Source organism: Balaenoptera physalus (genome assembly GCF_965194825.1).
Source record: "Balaenoptera physalus genome assembly, chromosome: 14".
NCBI classification, from domain to species: domain Eukaryota; kingdom Metazoa; phylum Chordata; class Mammalia; order Artiodactyla; family Balaenopteridae; genus Balaenoptera; species Balaenoptera physalus.
The window spans coordinates 33,994,128-34,014,868 of record NC_138893.1 but is presented as its reverse complement, the minus strand read 5'-3'; the positions used below and the strand labels follow the sequence as shown (position 1 = coordinate 34,014,868).

At 37.7% G+C, this 20,741-nt stretch overlaps 2 protein-coding genes across 6 annotated transcripts in view; one reads left to right on the top strand and one right to left on the bottom strand.

Moving 5' to 3' along the window:
- INPP5F (inositol polyphosphate-5-phosphatase F) overlaps window positions 1–5,006 on the top strand; it is a 92,367-nt gene extending 87,361 nt beyond the window's left edge. For all 4 annotated transcript variants that reach the window (XM_082424754.1, XM_082424755.1, XM_082424753.1 and 1 more), the window contains 3 exons: window positions 91–219; window positions 818–905; window positions 2,705–5,006. In XM_082424754.1, the coding sequence (XP_082280880.1) occupies window positions 91–219; window positions 818–905; window positions 2,705–3,860 (1,373 nt within the window). In that variant the 3' untranslated portion in view covers window positions 3,861–5,006. The remainder of the gene's footprint in view (window positions 1–90; window positions 220–817; window positions 906–2,704) is intronic.
- A 1,471-nt stretch (window positions 5,007–6,477) lies between these two features.
- MCMBP (minichromosome maintenance complex binding protein) overlaps window positions 6,478–20,741 on the bottom strand; it is a 68,510-nt gene continuing 54,246 nt past the window's right edge. For both annotated transcript variants that reach the window (XM_082424763.1, XM_082424764.1), the window contains exons 12-16: window positions 19,473–19,638; window positions 18,391–18,524; window positions 17,294–17,458; window positions 8,014–8,102; window positions 6,478–7,616 (exon numbers count right to left, since the gene is read on the bottom strand). In XM_082424763.1, coding sequence (XP_082280889.1) covers window positions 7,490–7,616; window positions 8,014–8,102; window positions 17,294–17,458; window positions 18,391–18,524; window positions 19,473–19,638 — 681 coding nt within the window. In that variant the 3' untranslated portion in view covers window positions 6,478–7,489. The remainder of the gene's footprint in view (window positions 7,617–8,013; window positions 8,103–17,293; window positions 17,459–18,390; window positions 18,525–19,472; window positions 19,639–20,741) is intronic.

Below are 20,741 nucleotides of genomic sequence, written 5' to 3'. Positions count from 1 at the left end.
ATAATTGATGAATGTTTGTCAGTCTTTTGAAGATACAGAAGAAAGTGAGTGTTATGCGTAAGATTTACATGTATTCATTTGGGTCTTCAGGTCCTGAACCCACTCTTTTTGGTAAGGCAAAGTTCTCCTGCATGCGACTGCACTACAGATATAAAGAAGCAAGTGGCTATTTCCACACCTTGAGAGCTGTAATGCGCAATCCAGAAGAGGATGGAAAAGGTAACAGAGAGAGATGAAAGTATTCAGTGATAACTTTTTCTCTGCCCTTATAAAGCCCAAGTGGACTTGGGGACTGTACATACCCAGTACCAACTGAATGATCCAGGAAAGTAGCTTTGTGATTTGAGATCTTGAAATAGCAGCTTTGTTCCCAGCAATGCAGGGACATTATTTGAACTGATGATGTAGTCTGGGGCAAGGGAATCTATTATGGGACTTCTCAGTGTGTTTGGCCATATGGGTGTCGTGGCTTTTCCTACCACACATGCCTCTCATGGATAGTAGTCAGAGACAACACCTGTCTTGTTCACGGCTGTTGTCTCAGCATCTAGCAGTGTTTGGACAGATGAAGGTTTCAGAATAAACTTTTAATTCCAATCGATTTGGTTCTTTTGTTCTTTAGTTTTCTCTTAAAATTTTAGAACATTTTGAATTAGTGAGGGGAGTGATGAACAAGTAGCATTTTTCTGTAAATTATAACAAATAAACTTGTATTTAATTACAAGATTACAAATTTCATTTGGAGTTCTGAGTTAGAACTGCTAATTTTTAAATATGTTTTTGGAGAAACTGGCAAGCAATTATATTTGGGTTTCAGATACCCTTCAGTGCATTGCAGAGATGCTGCAGATCACCAAGCAAGCCATGGGATTAGATGTGCCTATAATAGAGAAAAAGCTTGAGAGGTAAGTATACTACTTTGGATAGTAATGTCTTTATTCTTCAGAGAAAATTAAAGTTTTACTTCTTTTAAAGTATTTGCAAAAGGGAGAGAAATCACATTATGATACTGTGTTGGTATTTTAGAGGGAGAAGTATCACATCTTTGTGGATCAGAAAGTAATAATTTTGTTTAAATTATGGCCATGGGACTTCCCTGGCGATCCAGTGGTTAAGACAGACTCCGTGCCTCCACTGCAAGGGGCCGCTGGTTCGATCCCTGGTCAGGAAACTAAGATCCTGGATGCTGCTCAGCGCGGCCAAAATAGTAATAATAATAAATAAAATAAATTATGGCAAGTGATATATTTTCAAACACTTAAGTATACTCTTAAGAAAGGGAACATTCAAATTTAAATAACTTTTTAGAGAAAATAACCAGCCAGTATGTTTTAAACACTAGGTTTTTGAATTTTGGAAAAGAATGCCTATATAAACAGATTATTTTACATTTAAAATCTGTGGGTTTTCCATCTAATGAGCAGGTTTTAAAGTCCACATTCCACTAGAAAAGAGATTCATTTGGTCATCTAGAGGAAAATTGTCTTCTGTTAGAAATAATTATTTCAGTAGCTCTTTTAATTGAATGAGATTATTTAAATTTCATATAATCTATAAAGAGCTACTATAAAGTAGCTCTTTAACATCATAATTTTTATGAAATATTCTCATGACCAGTGATCTTGCATGACCAAGTGTGGAACCAGTGTACTAAGACGTGTGGTAAATAGCACTGACTTTTTTCTTATTTATAGCAGCCATGAGGGATGCCAGAGAAGAAAACACTTAAGTGCAGTTATGTTAAATGTCCCAAGTCTTCTAAAATAAATCCAGGTGGCCCACAGGCAACATAAGGAAACGGCATTCTTTCCCCTCCCCGCTCTACCTGAATTCAGCAAAATTGGAACGTGTGGATACTTTAGCTAAGATGCTGTAGACACCTGTCTGTAGTTGGTGTTGCCTTTGCTGGTGGTTCAGATTGCTGACGTGGCGGATCTGTGCTGCCCCCAATTGTAGCCAGTCACCACACACGGCTGTGGAGCCTTTGAAACGGGACTAGTCTAAATTTTGGGTGTGGGGTTTTTCTGGAAACATTTATTCTCAGAATAATGCAAAAGCAGAGGTTGAGGCTACTGTTAGGAGGCTTCCCTCCCCTCCTCCATTACCTCCCTCTCCTCCCTGAATGCCAAAGAACTCAACATAATTCATCTAATTACTGTGAAGCGCTTCATTAAGTAGGATTAAAATATTGCAGATGTAGTGTTTCCACAGGGTGGTTCTTCAGTGCACCAGGTGGCCTGCTTGAGAAAGATGACAGCACGTGGGGGAGATGTCTGTGGCCTGCTTGCTGAACTTGGGGTGAAAGTCACACAGCCGGGCCACCAATTCCATTCGGTGCCTGGGGGTGACTTGTCAATGTCACTTACAAAGGCTTCTGCTGCCCTGTTGTAAAATATAAAATACTATGCATTGGCTGTTCCAAAGACTTAGTTTAAGAAAGATTAAGATATCTGATTATCATCTCTTAATACTGATTAGTTGAAATGATGATATTTTGTATGTAAAATTGTATATAGCTCACATTTGTATTGGACATTAATATTCTTGCATTAAGTCCAAGGGGTTATCTGGGTTTATCATTTAGCAGTGTACTGTTTTTAAGAAATTGGGGCCAATTTAAATAAGAGTTTTCACTTACATTAATAATTGGAACTGGTATACTGGATTCCATGGGAAATTAACTTTTTTCTTTTCTAATTTGTAGGAAGAGCAGTAAACCTCATGAAGACATCATTGGCATCAGATCTCAAAACCAAGGCTCTTTGGCCCAGGGAAAAAAATTTTTAATGAGCAAATTTTCATCTCTAAATCAAAAAGTGAAACAGACCAAATCCAATGTAAATATTGGCAATCTACGAAAGCTAGGAAACTTTACAAAACCTGAAATGAAAGTTAACTTTCTAAAACCAAACTTAAAAGTAAATCTTTGGAAATCAGACAGTAGTCTTGAAACCATGGAAAACACTAGTGTGATGGATAATAAACCCCAGGCAGAGTCAGACGGGGAAATGTCTTCAGATAATGACTCATACCACTCTGACGAATTCCTTACAAATTCCAAGTCTGATGAAGACAGGCAGCTAGCTAACTCTTTAGAGAATGTAGGGCCAGTAGACTATGTTCTTCCTAGTTGTGGTATTATTGCTTCAATACCTCGATTAGGCAGTCGATCCCAGTCTATTAGCAGCACTGATATTAGCATTCATGTTCCTTCAGAGGTTACTCTTGCTCATGAAAGTGGGCTTGGAAAAGGCTATGAGTCTTCTTTGAAGAAAAGTCCTTCTGCTGACAACATACACACATTGACTGGCTTTGCCAAGCCCGTGGATATTTATTGCCACAGATTTGTTCAAGATGCACAAAACAAAATGACCCAGCTATTAGAAACCAGGTCTGTTTCTCAGCAGGCTAGTGAGGAAGGAAATCAAATGACCAATCAAGTTTCTAATGAAGAAGCTCAATTTGAATCAGCGGAACAGATACCTTCTCGACCATCTCAGTTAGATGTGTCTTTTTCTGCAGCAGGCCCACAGCTTTTGTCAGTTGAACCAGTGCATTCAGTCGTATCTCAAAAGACCCCCGGCTCCGAATCTGGCACACTTGAACTTGAGAGAGGGCTTCACATAACTCCTTCTCCTTCAGAGAGCTGTAGCAGCAGAGCAGTCTCTCCCTTTGCAAAGATTCGAAGTTCCATGGTCCAGGTTGCTAATATTACCCAAGCTGGATTAACCCAGGGGATAAGCTTTGCAGTGGCAAAGGTTCAGAAGAGCCCTGCAGAACCTGAAGGAGTTAATGAAGTCCAGCAGAATGAACTTAAAAATATGTTTACTCAATGCCAGACACGAATAATTCAGATTTAGTTTTTAGCCACACAGAATCCTGTGGCTTTTATTTAATCCAAAAAAAAGGTGTCATATAACCTGTACTGTCTTTGAATCTAGGGATCACAAATTCTAATTATGTTTATTTTGGAAAGGTTTTAAAAGGAGACTGAACCTGAGCAGATTTCCAAATCTGAGAGCTAGGACAGTGGAAATGCATCATCCTAGAATGTGTAGACCTAAGTAGCTTATACACTACAGAGCAGTTTGTCTCTTTAAAAGTAATTCAGGAATAGATTACTTTGGGACGTAATAACCTGAACCTTTTTTGGAGCGGGGTGGGTGGGTAGAATGTGTGAAGTAGACACAAAGGGTGGACATGGATCCATTTAGGTGATTAGCATTTTTCATAACTTGTTTTTCTGTTTGTCAGTTCATTTCTGTGTGTTTCCTCTACAAGGTAAATACTTAGTTTTTAGTGACTTCAAAGTGTTACTAGTATGGTGAAGCATTTTAATATAAAAACTGTTGGTTTAAGTTTTTGATGGCTTAACCATTCCCTATAAAGAGTTAATTGAGGGCTAATGGCGTTACAGTCAAGAAATGAATGCCCATTTGATCCTAATTTTCCCCACATTCTACTTAAATTTAAAATACTGCTACCTTGTACACCCCAAAGTCTAGGAGCATTAAGACTTGTCAGTCATAAAACCTGAGCTGTCAGATGTGAACACCAGCACCTATTAATTTTGCTCTCTTTTCAGAAATGTTAAGAATGTATACATATTGGATACTGGTAATGTTTGAAAGAAGTCTTTCAAGTTGTAATTTTTTGCAGGGGGCAGTCCATAACATCCTGTGTAGACGAGCACAACTATTGAAAATTTAGTCTGAAGCACAACTGTGCTAAAACTTTAGGTTTTATGACTGTAACCTTGACCACATGGAACCAGGGCCTTGTCTGTAAGCCTATACAGTAAGAAAGTTGCACACCTTATTCCAAACAAGTCATTGGTTTGTCTGATATATTTAGAGCCTTACTCTGTTGAAATGATTCTCAGCTAAACATTATGTCTGTTGTAACTTTGATATTTCCACTTTTGTTATTTATTAATGGTATCTTTTTTGAAGTGTCAGATGTTGTGACTATTTAAAATAAAATATCATTATAATTTAAAGTGACAATGTCTATGAGAATTCCTTGAATAATATTTTGAAGATAAAGGTTTGATATTTTGTGTCAGACTAAAGAATTTGGAAGCAAGGTAAGTTTGCCATAACTGAACACTTGGTCCCAGACTTTCCTAATACTTCTCTACTCTTTTTTGAAGTGTTTTCATGACTTTAAAAATGATGAAATGGATCACAAACCATCAGATTTTAAAAACCAAACATCGAAACTGAATGCTTTTTTCTCTTACCACCTTTTCTTGAAACTATTAGCTGTCCTACAACATAAGAGAAAATAAAGTCAAGGTCAGGTGATAAAAGTATGTGTTTTAAGCTCCAAAGAAATTAGTTCCAAAGAGATTTTTGAAACCGAAAATTAAGGAATTAAAACTAAATTAATTAAAATTAATTTTAAAACTAAAATTAAAACTAAAATTTAATTCCAATCAGGGTGATAATATATAGATGTCTGTTCAGTTTCCCGGTGCTTCAAATAGGATTAACATTGCATTAGAGCAACAAACTTCACTGTCCCAGGAGAAAAGGATTTCTGGAGCCCAGAGTACTAATCTCTTACCTGAGTGGGGCTTCAGAGGGAGGACGCCATGCTGCACCGCCTCTCATACTGAAGTTTACCTCTGGTAATGGTTTTCCACACAGAAGATCTCATGGGGTGAGTCTCATAATTCATGAAAAACAGCCCAAAGTACTAGTAATTTAGGAAGTTTTATTTATTTGAAAGAGGGTTTTCCTTTCAGGGGAACTTCTCGGTAAGACCAAGCAAATTATGTACTTCTCTTTGGTAAATTACAATTCACACTGGCACAATAAACACACAGTAACTCATCTACTCTGTTGAATTTTATTCCCACAAATCCAGTTGAGCCTTTGTTTTATTTCTAAAAGTTTAAGGAAGGTCTAGTCTACCAGTTATAAAAATGAAAACCAGTTAGAATTCTAAATATAAACAGATTATTTACATTAGTTTATAAAAATAGATTTGAGTTTAGGAAAAGTTAAACAACTAGTAATTTTCACTTCAGCTCATGAGGCATAATAAATTCCTCCATTTTCAAGGCTGACCCTGTTTTCTTGGTTAGCAATGTCACTTTAGGCCTTGGGGGCCAGGGGGGTGCAGAGTTTAAGTAATCATTTAACTGATCTCTAATGTTTCCGACTAATTAAGTTACTGACTAAAAGAAACTAATCTTTATATATAACCAGTGATACCTTAAAAGTAATGTTCTAACCTTTCCAAAGATTCTTGATGCCACTTGTACTACTATACTGTATCAATTCGCTTTCTAGCTATGGATAATATTTTTATTCCTTTGAAAATTTGTATTAAAACTGTAATTTGTCTGGGGAAAACCTAACTACATACAGTTTTATCAGGGCATTCCTGGACTAGCAGATAATATTAGTTCATCTAATACATCTGGAACTAATTGATAAATTTATATAAAAAGTGCAAAATCCAATGTAATCACAGCAACTAAATGACATTTATTAAGGAAAAGAATTAAAAACCATTTTTTTCTAAAGAAGGCATTTTTTAAAAAGTTAAATAAATTTTGTCCTCTTCCTATTTGGGCAAAACAACTTCACAGGGCAGACAGCATTCCCTTAAGCGAGTCCATAAAACAGTGGTTCCCAAATACACTGGAGTGAAATGAGAAAAATAAGAACAATGTAGTGTTTTTTCAAAAAGCTACATTTACTCCATTTAAAGGACTATCTCTTGTTCTGAGATTGTCCTTTTATGAAAAAAAAGGGGTGATAATACAGTGACTTCTTTCAGATTACTTGGCAAAATAAATTGGCAACTCTGTCAATCCCCACAATTTTTGGAAGTATTACTGGTCCATGAAACCCAAAAAGTCTGGGAACCACTGCCATTTAAAGACTTGTTTTTTGCATGTTGTTAACAACTGTTAAATGGAAAAAAGCTGTGGTCAGATGCCTGGGAAATAATATTACAGAATTTCACATTATCATGTGAATTATGGCAAGTATGCTCCACTCCCCGAACTTGGACCACTGCACACGTTCACACCCACTGTTCATTGGAAAGACATAAAAATCTGAAGTGAACAATTCCTCTGACTTTGGAATTGCAACAATTTTCTTCAAATGATGTTGATGTTAGCATTTCAACAGAGTCTGGCCTATGACTTAGCCGAAGCTAAGGAAACTAAGGAAATGGTATAATCAGCAACATTATCAATATTAAACTTTTAATATCAAATACATTTTTGTACATTACTAATTTATATAATTATAAAACAAACTTCAAAAGCTCCATAAAATCAGTAAGGAAAAAGCCCTTACTGAATATTATATAAACTTTAGATGTTACCAGGTGTGATTTCAGGAAAAGACATTGGTTTTTTTTTTGATACAAATTATCTACAAAACAGTGTGGTATAAATGATATTTGAATTTTACAATAATGTGGCTACAATTTGCCCATTACTCTTTCATAGGTGTCAGTACCTTCAAAGTTCATTTCCATTCACACATTTCTGCTGTTGAAGCCTGGTTCTTCTTAAAGACTCTAGCTGCTTTGCTCTTAGCCATCGTTCTCTAGACAGTGTTGTCTGACCAGCACTGAGAGACAGAAACCTGGTTTGAAATACAGAAACAAATTTAAGTCTAGACCTAGAATAATGACTTTTTTTTTTTAAGACCTACTGGTTTGTAAGTTTTTTTGAATACTGTTGTGGGAGACAAGACCATCTGGTAACTACAGAACTGAAAAGCCAAGTGAGACTTCTACAAAGGAATACTTTAAGAGTCATATTTGGAGGGCGATTCCCTCTTTGAAGTGTGGAGAACAGGGAGCGTGCCTGGTCCACTGAGGTGATCCCTGGCCACTGATTCCCCCTCAATGAGTCATTTCACAAGGGATTTTTAGAAGGAAAAAGTTCATTTCCATTTTTATAAGTCTGCCTCAGTTATCCTAAATAAGCAGATTTATCCACAGCTCACTGAAAAGGCGATCGTGGACATGTACACTCACCGAGCTACAATGAGCAACTGGTGGAGATCGTCGGCAGTGATGCTCTGGGGGTCGTTCTTGCGCATCTCCACAAAATCGTCTTCGACTGCCTTTATCAAAACAGTAAACGAACTTTAAAATTATTCCTTATGAGGAAACGACATTTGCATTTTGTAGGGAAAAGGAAGGTAACATGGTGCCTTGCCTGATGTGAAAATGAGGAAGTCAGCCCTGCATCTTAGACAAATGAGGTAATATGGGTAAAAGGACTGAAAACCAAACTTTACACATAAGTTATACCACTGAGGAAAGTACTCTAAACAAAGTAACAAAACTCAAGATTCATTTGAGAACACCAGACAAACAGATAAAAGCCAGCAACTTGCATAGCAAACATGATGCCTTTAAACACAGGGAAGAGAGATGTCAGCAAAAACCGCCAAGTAAAGGACCTCTGAAAGTCCTCACCACCATTAAAGGGAACAAGAACACTGGCAAAAATGATCAAAATCAGCTTCTTCAAAACTCTAGACATTAACCAGATGCTTGAAACAATTCGGGGAGCATTTTTTCAAGAAAGGAAGAACAGTGACCTTTGAGACATTTAAATTTGCCCTATTCCTCTACTCACCTCCAAGCAGCCCTGAAAACAGACAGCCTGACAACCACTGGAGAGTGCTGTGGGGCTGGAGCTCTGTCAAAGCACCATTCCCAGAGAACTGTCATTATTTGACTATCTGGTGGTTCCCAGGAAGAATCCATTTGCAAGCCTGTCTTTATTTAACCTGACTTGGCACTTGCCCACTGAATAGCCTATTCCCCCAGAGAGTTTATCAAAAACAATCAGAAGCAACTACTGATCATCTTAGCCATCCCAGACATTGGGTAACAGTTGGGGCAAACAGCAGGCTAACCAAAACCATTAAAAAGAAAATCTAGGGAATGAGAGAGATTGGTTCAAGACGGCAGAGTAGATGGACATGCACTCACTCCCTCTTGCGAGAACACTGGAATCACAACTAACTGCTGAACAATCAGCGACAGGAAGACACTGGAACTCACCAAAAAAGATACCCCACAACCAAAGACAAAGGAGAAGCCACAATGAGGCGGTAGGAGGGGCGCAATCACAATAAAATCAAATCCAGAAACTGCTGGGTGGGTGACTCACAGACTGGAGAACACTTATACCACAGAAGTCCACCCACTGGAGTGAAGGTTCTGAGCCCCACGTCAGGCTTCCAACCTGAGGGTCCGACAAGGGAGGAGGAATTCCCAGAGAATCAGACTTTGAAGGCTAGCAGGATTTGACTGCAGGACTTCGACAGGACTGGGGGAAACAGACTCCACTCTTGGAGGGCACACACAAAGTAGTGTGCACATCGGGACCCAGGGGAAGGAGCAGTGACCCCAGGAGAGACTGAACCAGACCTACCTGCTAGTGTGGGAGGGTCTTGTGCAGAGGCAGGGGGTGGCTGTGCCTCACCGTGAGGACAAGGACACGGGCAGCGGAAGTTCTGGGAAGTACTCCTTGGCGTGAGCCCTCCCAGAGTCCACCATTAGCCCCACCAAAGAGCCCGGGTAGGCTCCAGTGTTGGGTCGCCTCAGGCCAAACAACCAACAGGGAGGGAACCCAGCACCACCCATCAGCAGAAAAGCAGATTAAAGTTTTACTGAGCCCTGCCCACCAGAGCAACATCCAGCTCCACCGACCACCAGTCCCTCCCATCAGGAAACTTGCACAAGCCTCTTAGATAGCCTCATCCACCAGAGGGCAGACAGCACAACCAAGAAGAACTACAACCCTGCAGCCTGTGGAACAAAAACCACATTCACAGAAAGAGAGACAAGATGAAAAGGCAGCAGGCTACATACCAGATGAAGGAAAAAGATAAAACCCCAGAAAAACAACTAAATGAAATGGAGATAGGCAACGCTGCAGAAAAAGAATTCAGAATAATGACAGTAAAGATGATCGAGGACCTCAGAAAAAGAATGGAGGAAAGATAGAGAAGATGCAAGAAATGTTTAACAAAGACCTAGAAGAATTAACAAACAAACAGAGATGAACAATACAATAACTGAAATGAAAAATACACTAGAAGGAATCAATAGCAGAATAACTGAGGCAGAAGAACGGATAAGTGACCTGGAAGACAGAATGGTGGAATTCACTGCCTTGGAACAGAATAAAGAAAAAAGAATGAAAAGAAATGAAGACAGCCTAAGAGACCTCTGGGACAACAGTAAACGCAACAACATTCACATTATAGGGGTCCCAGAAGGAGAAGAGAGAGAGAAAGGACCCGAGAAAATATTTGAAGAGATTATAGTTGTAAACTTCCCTAACGTGGAAAAGGAAATAGCCACCCAAGTCCACGAAGCACAGAGAGTCCCAGGCAGGATAAACCCAAGGAGAAACACGCTGAGACACATAGTAATCAAATTGGCAAAAATTAAAGACAAAGAAAAATTATTGAAAGCAGCAAGGGAAAAATGACACATAACATACAAGGGAACTCCCATAAACTTAACAGCTGACTTCTCAGCAGAAACTCTACAAGCCAGAAGGGAGTGGCATGATATACTTAAAGTGAAGAAAGGGAAGAACCTACAACCAAATTACTCTACCCAACAAGGATCTCATTCAGATTCGATGGAGAAATCAAAAGCTTTACAGACAAGCAGAAGCTAAGAGAACTCAGCACCACCAAACCAGCTCTACAACAAATGCTGAAGGAACTTCTCTAAGTGGGAAAGACAAGAGAAGGAAAGGACCTACAAAAATAAACCCAAAACAATTAAAATGGTAATAGGAACATACATATTGATAATTACCTTAAACGTGAATGGATTAAATGCTCCAACCAAAAGACACAGGCTCGCTGAATGGATACAAAACCAAGACCCATATATATATGCTGTCTACAAGAGATCCACTTCAGGCCTAGGGACACATACAGACTGAAAGTGAGGGGATGGAAAAAGATATTCCATGCAAATGGAAATCAAAAGAAAGCTGGAGTAGCAATACTTGTATCAGATAAAATAGACTTTAAAATAAAGAATGTTACAAGAGGCAAGGATGGACACTACATAATGATCAAGGGATCAATCCAAGAAGATATAACAATTATAAATAGATATGCACACAACATATGAGCACCTCAATACATAAGACAACTGCTAACAGCTATAAAAGAGGAAATCAACAGTAACACAATAATAGTGGGGGACTTTAACACCTCATTTACACCAATGGACAGATCATCCAGACAGAAAATTAATAAGGAAACACGAGCTTTAAATGACACAATAGACCAGATAGATTTAATTGATATTTATAGAACCTTCCATCCAAAAACAGCAGATTACACTTTCTTCTCAACTGCACATGGAACATCCTCCAGGATAGATCACATCTTGGGTCACAAATCAACCCTCAGTAAATTTAAGAAAATTGAAATCATATCAAGCATCTTTTCTGACCACAACACTATGAGATTAGAAATGAATTACAGGGAAAAAACCGTAAAAAACACGAATACATGGAGGCTAAACAGTATGTTACTAAATAACCAAGAGATCACTGAAGAAATCAAAGAGGAAATCAAAAAATACCTAGAGACATATTACAATGAAAACACGACAATCCAAAACCTATGGGATGCAGCAAAAGCAGTTCTAAGAGGGAAGTTTAGAGCTATACAAGCCTACCTCAAGAAACAAGAAGAATCTCAAATAAACAATCTAACCTTACACCTAAAGGAACTAGAGAAAGAAGAACAAACAAAACCCAAAGTTAGCAGAAGAAAAGAAATCATAAAGATCAGAGCAGAAATAAATGAAACAGAAACAGAGAAAACAATAGCAAAGATCAATAAAACTAAAAGCTGGTTCTTTGAGAAGATAAACAAAATTGATAAACCTTTAGCCAGACTCATCAAGAAAAAGAGGGAGAGGACTCAGAACAATAAAATTAGAAATGAAAAAGGAGAAGTTACAACAGACACAGCAGAAATACAAAGCATCCTAAGAGACTACTACAAGCAACTCTATGCCAATAAAATGGACAACCTGGAAGAAATGGACAAATTCTTAGAAAGGTATAACCTTCCAAGACTGAACCAGGAAGAAATAGAAAATATGAACAGACCAATCACAAGTAATGAAAATGAAACTGTGATTAAAAATCTTCCAACAAACAAAAGTCCAGGACCAGATGGCTTCACAGGTGAATTCTATCAAACATTTAGAGAAGAGCTAACACCCATCCTTCTCAAACTCTTCCAAAAAACTGCAGAGGAAGGAACACTCCCAAGCTCATTCTATGAGGCCACCATCACCCTGATACCAAAACCAGACAGATACTACAAAAAAAGAAAATTACAGACCAATATCACTCATGAATACAGATGCAAAAATCCTCAACAAAATACTAGCAAACAGAATCCAACAACACATTAAAAGGATCATACACCGTGATCAAGTGGGATTTATCCCAGGGATGCAAGGATTCTTCAATATACGCAAATCAATCAATGTGACACACCCTATTAACAAATTGAAGGAAAAAAACATATGATCATCTCAATAGATGCAGAAAAAGCTTTCAACAAAATTCAACACCCATTTATGATAAAAACTCTCCAGAAAGTGGGCATAGAGGGAACCTACCTCAATATAATAAAGGCCATATACGACAAACCCAGAGCAAACATTATTCTCAATGGTGAAAAACTGAAAGCATTTCCTCTGAGATCAAGAAAAAGACAAGGATGTCCACTCTCACCACTATTATTCAACACAGTTTTGGAAGCCCTAGCCACGGCAATCAGAGAAGAAAAAGAAATAAAAGGAATACAAATTGGAAAAGAAGAAGTAAAACTGTCACTGTTTGCAGATGACATGATACTATACATAGAGACTCCTAAAGATGTCACCAGAAAACTAGAAAACTACTCGAGCTAATAAATGAATTTGGTAAAGTTGCAGGATACAAAATTAATGCACAGAAATCTCTTGCATTCCTATACACTGATGAAAAATCTGAAAGAGAAATTAAGGAAACACTCCCATTTACCACTGCAACAAAAAGAATAAAATACCTAGGAATAAACCTACCTACAGAGACAAAAGACCTGTATGCAGAAAACTACAAAACACTGCTGAAAGAAATTAAAGATGCTACAAACAGATGGAGAGATAGACCATGTTCTTGGATGGGAAGAATCAATATTGTGAAAATGACTATACTACCCAAAGCCATCTACAGATTCAGTGCAATCCCTATCAAATTACCAATGACATTTTTTACAGAACTAGAGCAAAAAATCTTAAAATTTGCATGGAAACACAAAAGACCCCGAATAGCCAAAGCAGTCTTGAGGGAAAAAAACAGAGCTGGAGGAATCAGACTCCCTGACTTCAGGCTATACTACAAAGCTACAGTAATCAAGACAATACAGTACTGGCACAAAAACAGAAATATAGATCAAGGCAACAGGATAGAAAGCCCAGAGACAAACCCACACACCTATGGTCAACTCATCTATGACAAAGAGGCAAGGATATACAATGGAGAAAAGACAGTCTCTTCAATAAGTGGTGCTGGGAAAACCGGACAGCTACATGTAAAAGAATGAAATTAGAACACTCCCTAACACCATACACAAAAATAAACTCAAAATGGATTAAAGACCTAAATGTAAGACCGGACACCATAAAACTCTTAGAGGAAAACATAGGAAGAACACTCTTTGACATAAATCACAGCAAGATCTTTTCTCATCCACCTCCTAGAGTAATGGAAATAAAAACAAAAATAAACAAATGGGACCTAATGAAACTTCAAAGCTTTTGCACAGCGAAGGAAACTACAAACAAGACAAAAAGGCAACCCTCAGAATGGGAGAAGATATTTGCAAACAAATCAACAGACAAAGGATTAATCTCCAAAATATATAAACAGCTCATTCAGCTCAATATTAAAGAAACAAACACCCCAATCCAAAAATGGGCAGAAGACCTAAATAGACATTTCTCCAAAGAAGACATACAGATGGCCAAGAAGCACATGAAAAGCTGCTCAACATCACTAATTATTAGGGAAATGCAAATCAAAACTACAATGAGGTATCACCTCACATCAGTTAGAATGGGCATCATCAGAAAATCTACAAAGAACAAATGCTGGAGAGGGTGTGGAGAAAAGGGAACCCTCCTGCACTGTTGATGGGAATGCAAACTGATACAGCCACTATGGAGAACAGTATGGAGGTTTCTTAAAAAACTAAAAATAGAATTAGCATATGACCCAGCAATCCCACTACTGGGCATATACCCAGAGAAAACCATAATTCAAAAAGGCACATGCACCCCAGTGTTCACTGCAGCACTATTTACAATAGCCAGGACATGGAAGCAATCTAAATGCCAATCAACAGACGAATGGATAAAGGAGATGTGGTACATATATACAATGGAATATTACTCAGCCATAAAAAGGAACGAAATTGGGGCATTTGTAGAGACATGGATGCATCTAGAGACTGTCATACAGAGTGAAGTCAGTCAGAAAGAGAAAGACAAATATTGTATATTAACGCATATATGTGGAACCTAGAAAATGGTACAGATGAACCGGTTTGCAGGGCAGAAATTGAGACACAGAAGTAGAGAACAAACATATGGACACCAAGGGGGGAAAGTGGCGGGGTGGTGGTGTGATGAATTGGGAGATTGGGATTGACATATATACACTAATATATATAAAATGGATAACTAATAAGAACCTGCTGTATAAAAAAATAAAATTCAAAAGTCACTGTGGAAAAAAAAAACAACAACAACCAAACCAAAAAAAAAAAGAGAAAATCTGGGGAATGAGATATCCTTAGGGGGATCTGGAGGGGGAGGAATACACATATATATGTGTATATATATACACACACATATGCATATATAGGTATATATACATATATACACACACGTATATATACACCTATACACATATACATATACACACCCACACACACATATGTGTGTATATCTATCCCTGACCACCAGGAATTTAGAAGGTTACATGCATGCACAGGGCTGGGCACATGCTCAGAAGATCTGAGCCTGAGCAGGCAGGCCATAAACTCTCACCGCTGAACAACCTTGAGGCTCTGTGCAAGCAGAAGGCAAAGGCTAGGGGGCAGCTGTAAACTGCATGGCTGAGTGTTAAAGGATTGCCGCAACATGGATACAGAGTCCCTTAGCTTAGACTGGGAGACTGCTTCCAGGCATCTAAGGAAATTAAATTTCTATCCAATCACTGCCCACTGAGCTAACCGAGACAAGACTTCAGTGCCCACATACAACTAAGAATACAGACTTTTAAAAATCAGTTCAGAAAAGTCACTAAACAACAAACAGCAACAACAACAAACCCTGGGGGGGCAGGGGGGGAGGGGGCAGAATCTGCCAGAGCAGAGTTGCCAAATTATATTATTTAAAACACCTGCTTTGGACTTCCCTGGTGGCGCAGTGGTTAAGAATCCGCCTGCCAATGCAGGGAACACAGGTTCGAGCCCTGGTCCGGGAAGATCCCCCATGCCGCGGACCAACTAAGCCCGTGCGCCACAACTACTGAGCCTGTGCTCTAGAGCCCGCGAGCCACAACTACTGAAGCCCGCGCGCCTAGAGCCCGTGTTCTGCAACAAGAGAACCCACCCAATGAGAAGCTTGTGCACCACAACGAAGAGTAGCCCCCACTCTCCGCAACTAGAGAAAAGCCCGCACGCAGCAACAAAGACCCAACACAGCCAAAAATAAATAAAATAACTAGATTTAAAAAAAAATCATCTATAAAACACCTGGTTTTCAATACAAAAAGTAGGAGAAATACAAAGAGACAAGAATGTGTAGCCCCCTTCATTGGAAAATAAGAAGTCCTTGAGGAAACTTAAATATTGGAATTACTACACAAAGACTTTAAATTAGCTATTTTAAATATATTCAAAGAACTAAAGGAAACCATGAATAAAGAACTTTAAGTATGAGAATGATGTCTCACCAAAGAGAAAACACCAGTAAAGCGATAGAAATTATTTAAAAAGCAAACAGAAATTCTTAAGTTGAAAAATACAACTTAAATTAAAAATTCACTTGAAAGGCAGAAGAAAGATTCAGCAAATCTGTAGATAGGCTGACCAAAATTATCTGGTCTGTGGAACAGAAAGCAAAAAGAATGAGGAAAACTGAACAGAGCCTCAAAGACCTGTGGGACACCATCAAGTGTACCACATACATACATGGGAGTGCCACAGAGGAGAAAGGGGCAGAAAGAAACTTAGAGAAATAATGGTCAAAAACTTACCAAATGTCTTGAAAACTCCCCCCAAATGTGCATTAATCTGCACATCTAAGGAGCTCAATAAATTGCAAGTAGGATAAACTCAAAGAGATCCATACGTAGACACATTACAGCTAAACTGTCAAAAGCCAAAGAGAGAATCTTGAAAGGACAAGAGAAAAATGACTCATTGTGTACAAAGAACCCTCACTGGAAACTGACTTCTCAGAAAATCCAGAAGGCAGTTGGTGGACTTAAAAGTGCTGAAAGAACAAGCCTATGAACCAAGAATTCTACATCCAGCAAAATTAGTCTCCAAAAATTAAGGAGAAATTAAGACATTCCCAGGTAAGCAAAAACTGAGTGTGTCACAAGCAGAGCTCCCCCATAAAAAATACTGAGAAATACGAAAGAGAGTTCTCCAGGTTAAAGTGAAAGTAACTTGGATCCACATGAAGATCACTGGTAAAGGTAACTACACAGGTAAATATAAAAGGTAGTATAAATGTCTTTAAAGACAACTGCATAAAGCAATAATTATAAATGTGTTGACAGACGTATCAATGTATAAAGACGTAATGTGAATGATAATAAAGCACAAAGGAGCGGAGAAGGAATGGAAGTATAAAGGAGCAAAGCTTTTGCATACTATTGTGATTAAACTGGCATAATCCTAAATTAATCCCAGATTATCATAGTTAAGATGTTAATGTAGCTCCCAGGGCAACTACTAAAGAAAAAAAATATGTCATAAAAGAAAAGACATGGAAATTAAAATTGTACACTAGAAATACCTATTTCAAACAAAAGAAGACAATAATGGAGGAATAGAGGAACAAAAAAGACATATGACACAGAAAACAAATAGCAAGTTTACCTTATCAGTAATTACAGTAAATGTAAATTGATTAAATATCCCAATTCAACATAGGGAAATCCTTTGTTTTAACCCAAACACACCTTGGTTATTTCATCAGATATGCTATAATCCAGGAACCTCAAAAGGGTCAGATAAATGCGGAATTTATTCAGCACAGAAGGCAGCACCGCGGAGAGAAGGCTGTTCATGTACTCCTCCATGTTTGGTGGAATTAGCTGTGGCTGTAAGTGGATCTGGCAGTCTGCCTAAAATGAGAAACAGTACACATTATTTTCCAAGTTCCTAAATCAATCTAGAATTTCAGGGGGATGCATCATCTCTATCAGCCCCTAAGGGAATTAAATACAATTCATCATTAGGGGGAGGTCACTTTTTAATATTAATTTATATGCACTAGAACTATCTCAGCAATAATTACATAAGTTAGCCATTTCTTGGTCACTTATGTTTCCTCAATGGTGTCAATAAACATAAAAAGACAGTGAATCTCTAAAAAGCAGCTAATTAAAATGTTTTAGATGTTTCCTTAATCACGGAACATGTACTCTATTTCTTACTGAACTGCATTTCTAGAAACCACGTATAGCAAATCACACTTTCCCATAGAAATTTACCATTGGGCCATTTCATTCTCATTCACAGGCAGTTCCTCATATATCAAGGGTGAACATCATTATACAGAGCAACTATATGCCTTTTCAACAACTGGGCATACTTCTCATCATTAATGACTCAGACGTAAAAGCTCTCTTCATTAGTCACTGATGATTCACCAGAGCATTTCACCATAAAGCATAGAAATAATTACCAGGTGATTAGGAACATTTTAAAAAGAACTCTAAAATATTTCTCATGTAGGATTGGCAGAAAACAATGGAAGAGAGGCAGCAAGAACAAAGGTTTGGATGTTAATCAGGCAATTTACAGACAGTTTCTACTTCCTCTCCCTACATGTGGGAGTTTCTGCTGCCAAGAGTTTTCTTTGCTTGTCTTGTGATTTTCTTTACAGATACAAAGTTTTCATCCCAGAGAACAAAATAATCAGTTCCCTCATTAATAATCAGCAGCCACAACTCTGAAACAACTTATTAATAATAAGCAATACCAAGAAACAAAGCAAAAATACAGTTATCTTTCCAATATAACCTCCATCCATTTTAAAATGACCCTTCATTACCGGCAGGAGTGATCTCCCCTCCGAAGTAATAAAAACATTAATATTGCAGGGGAATTCCATCTGGTGGTAGTTGAAGTCATAATCCACCTTCTGCCAAGTTATTAGGTTGCTCAGGGCAGTCACATTATGAACACCTACAAAAACAAGGGAATAATTTTTCAGTAACTTGATTTTAATCACCTAACCAAATTAGTTTTGCTGACATTGATAATAAGACATGAGATTTCTACTGCTTTAAAAAAAGTATATGAGGCACTGTTCAATCTTCTATATGTTCATTAATTAATAGGCTTCACAGATAATATCTGTCAAGCTAGACAAACATATTTCTGGAGCCAAGATTCCTCCCCCACCCACGCCAAATCTAATACCAAGCATCTGGTGCGCAATTAGATATAAAATAGTTCCCGATAAAAGTATGATTATTTTGTATGGGGCATCTTCACAGGGCTAAAATAATCTGGTAGAACCAAAACTATTTTTATACAGAGATAAGGTTACTGAATTTTACTGAATTTATACTCACCTTTGCCTTAATTCTACCCAGTCTACACTATTTTTTCTATTTTTACCTCTTGAACTTACCACCAGCAAAGTGTCTTCTTAATTCTCATTTGAGCATAGATAAAGCAATCTGCTTTCTTGTAATTTTATAACATGTTCCATAACTGAGGTTAGTGCGAGCCATCTGATCTACTAAATATTTTTTCAGAGATTCTTTGAAAAAAAATTCTTAAATCACATTGGCTGGTAAAAAATGTTTTATTAGATCTTATCTACAACTTTTCTTTTGAGGTAATATAGGACTAAAGGCAAAACCTCCTCCCTTTTCAGCCTTTAAAAAGCTACCTGCTACTTACTTGGTGGATTATCATACTATTTTCAAACTATCACAAAACATAGTTGATGTACACAATTTATTTGTTAATGATATATGCTTTAACCAAATTCACAGAGCAAGCCTTTGTCTTAAATACTTGTGAAGTGTGAATTTGTCTTTGTTCAGTTATTCCTTAGAAAATCATTACCACGCCTGGCTTTGCTGGGAGTTAGAAATGGAAGGACAACGTCCGTGCACACACCTGGCGTGTCCAGCTGCCCCTGTTCCAGGAGAGTTTCATCAATTACAAGAGAAGTATTGCTGGGCAGCTGGAGGAGCCCGCTGACCAAGCGATTGGCTGTGTAGTCTTTGTGGGGAATGAATTTCAAGTGGTTCATGTTCGCTATAGTCATCTGCAGATGAAAAGACTGCAAAGAGAAATTTTTTTAATGATCAAGGAACTAAGTTTCCCTCTTTTAAGAAAATATATATTTGGAGTTAAACACTACATTTTATAATGGAAAGAAAGAGCTTATTATTTCTAAGGGAGTAAGCAGTCTCATGGTTTCTTGAGCTCTTAGAAACAAAAATTTCTCCATCATAAGAATTTCTGATTCTATAAGCTGCTTTATTCTCAGCTGTCTTGTTCAGTATTCTTGAAGAATATTTTTTATTTTACCAGTGAACCAGAAACAAATGATAGACAACTGATATATATATCAAATATTCAGAGGCTTAACTTCTTTAACTGACCACAGGCTAACAAAACAGAAAATAAAATGTTTATTTACACATCAAGACGGAGAGAGAAAAGCTTAATTTTCCTCTGTGCTCCCTGAATTAAAATCACATTCACCAGTAAAGGTAAATATACAGTAGAAGTAGGAAATCATCCATACACAAATACGATATCTAAATCAGTAATCGTGAGAGGAGAGGACAAACACCAAACTATATTGCCCAAGGTGATCTACAAATTCAATGCAATCCCTATCAAATTACCAATGGCGTTTTTTATAGAACTAGAAAAAAATTTTTTTTAATTTGTATGGAAACACAAAAGACCCCAAATAGCCAAAGCAATCTTGAGAAAGAAAAATGGAGCTGGAGGAATCAGGCTCCCTGACTTCAGACTATACTACAAAGCTACTGTCATCAAAACAGTATGGTACTAGCACAAAACAAAAATATAGCTCAATGGAACAGAATAGAAAGCCCAGAAATAAACCCACAAACATATGGTCAATTAATCTATAACAAAGGAGGCAAGAATATACCATGAAGAAATGACAGTCTCTTCAATGAGTGTTGCTGGGAAAACTGGACAGCCACATGTAAAAGAATGAATCAGAACATTCTCTAACACCATATAAAAAAATAAACTCAGAATGGATTAAAGACCTAAATGTAAGACTGGATACCATAAAACTCCTAGAGGAAAACATAGGCAGAACACTCTGACATAAATGGCAGCAATATCTTTTTTGGATCCGTCTCCTAGAGTAATGGAAATAAAAACAAAAATAAACAA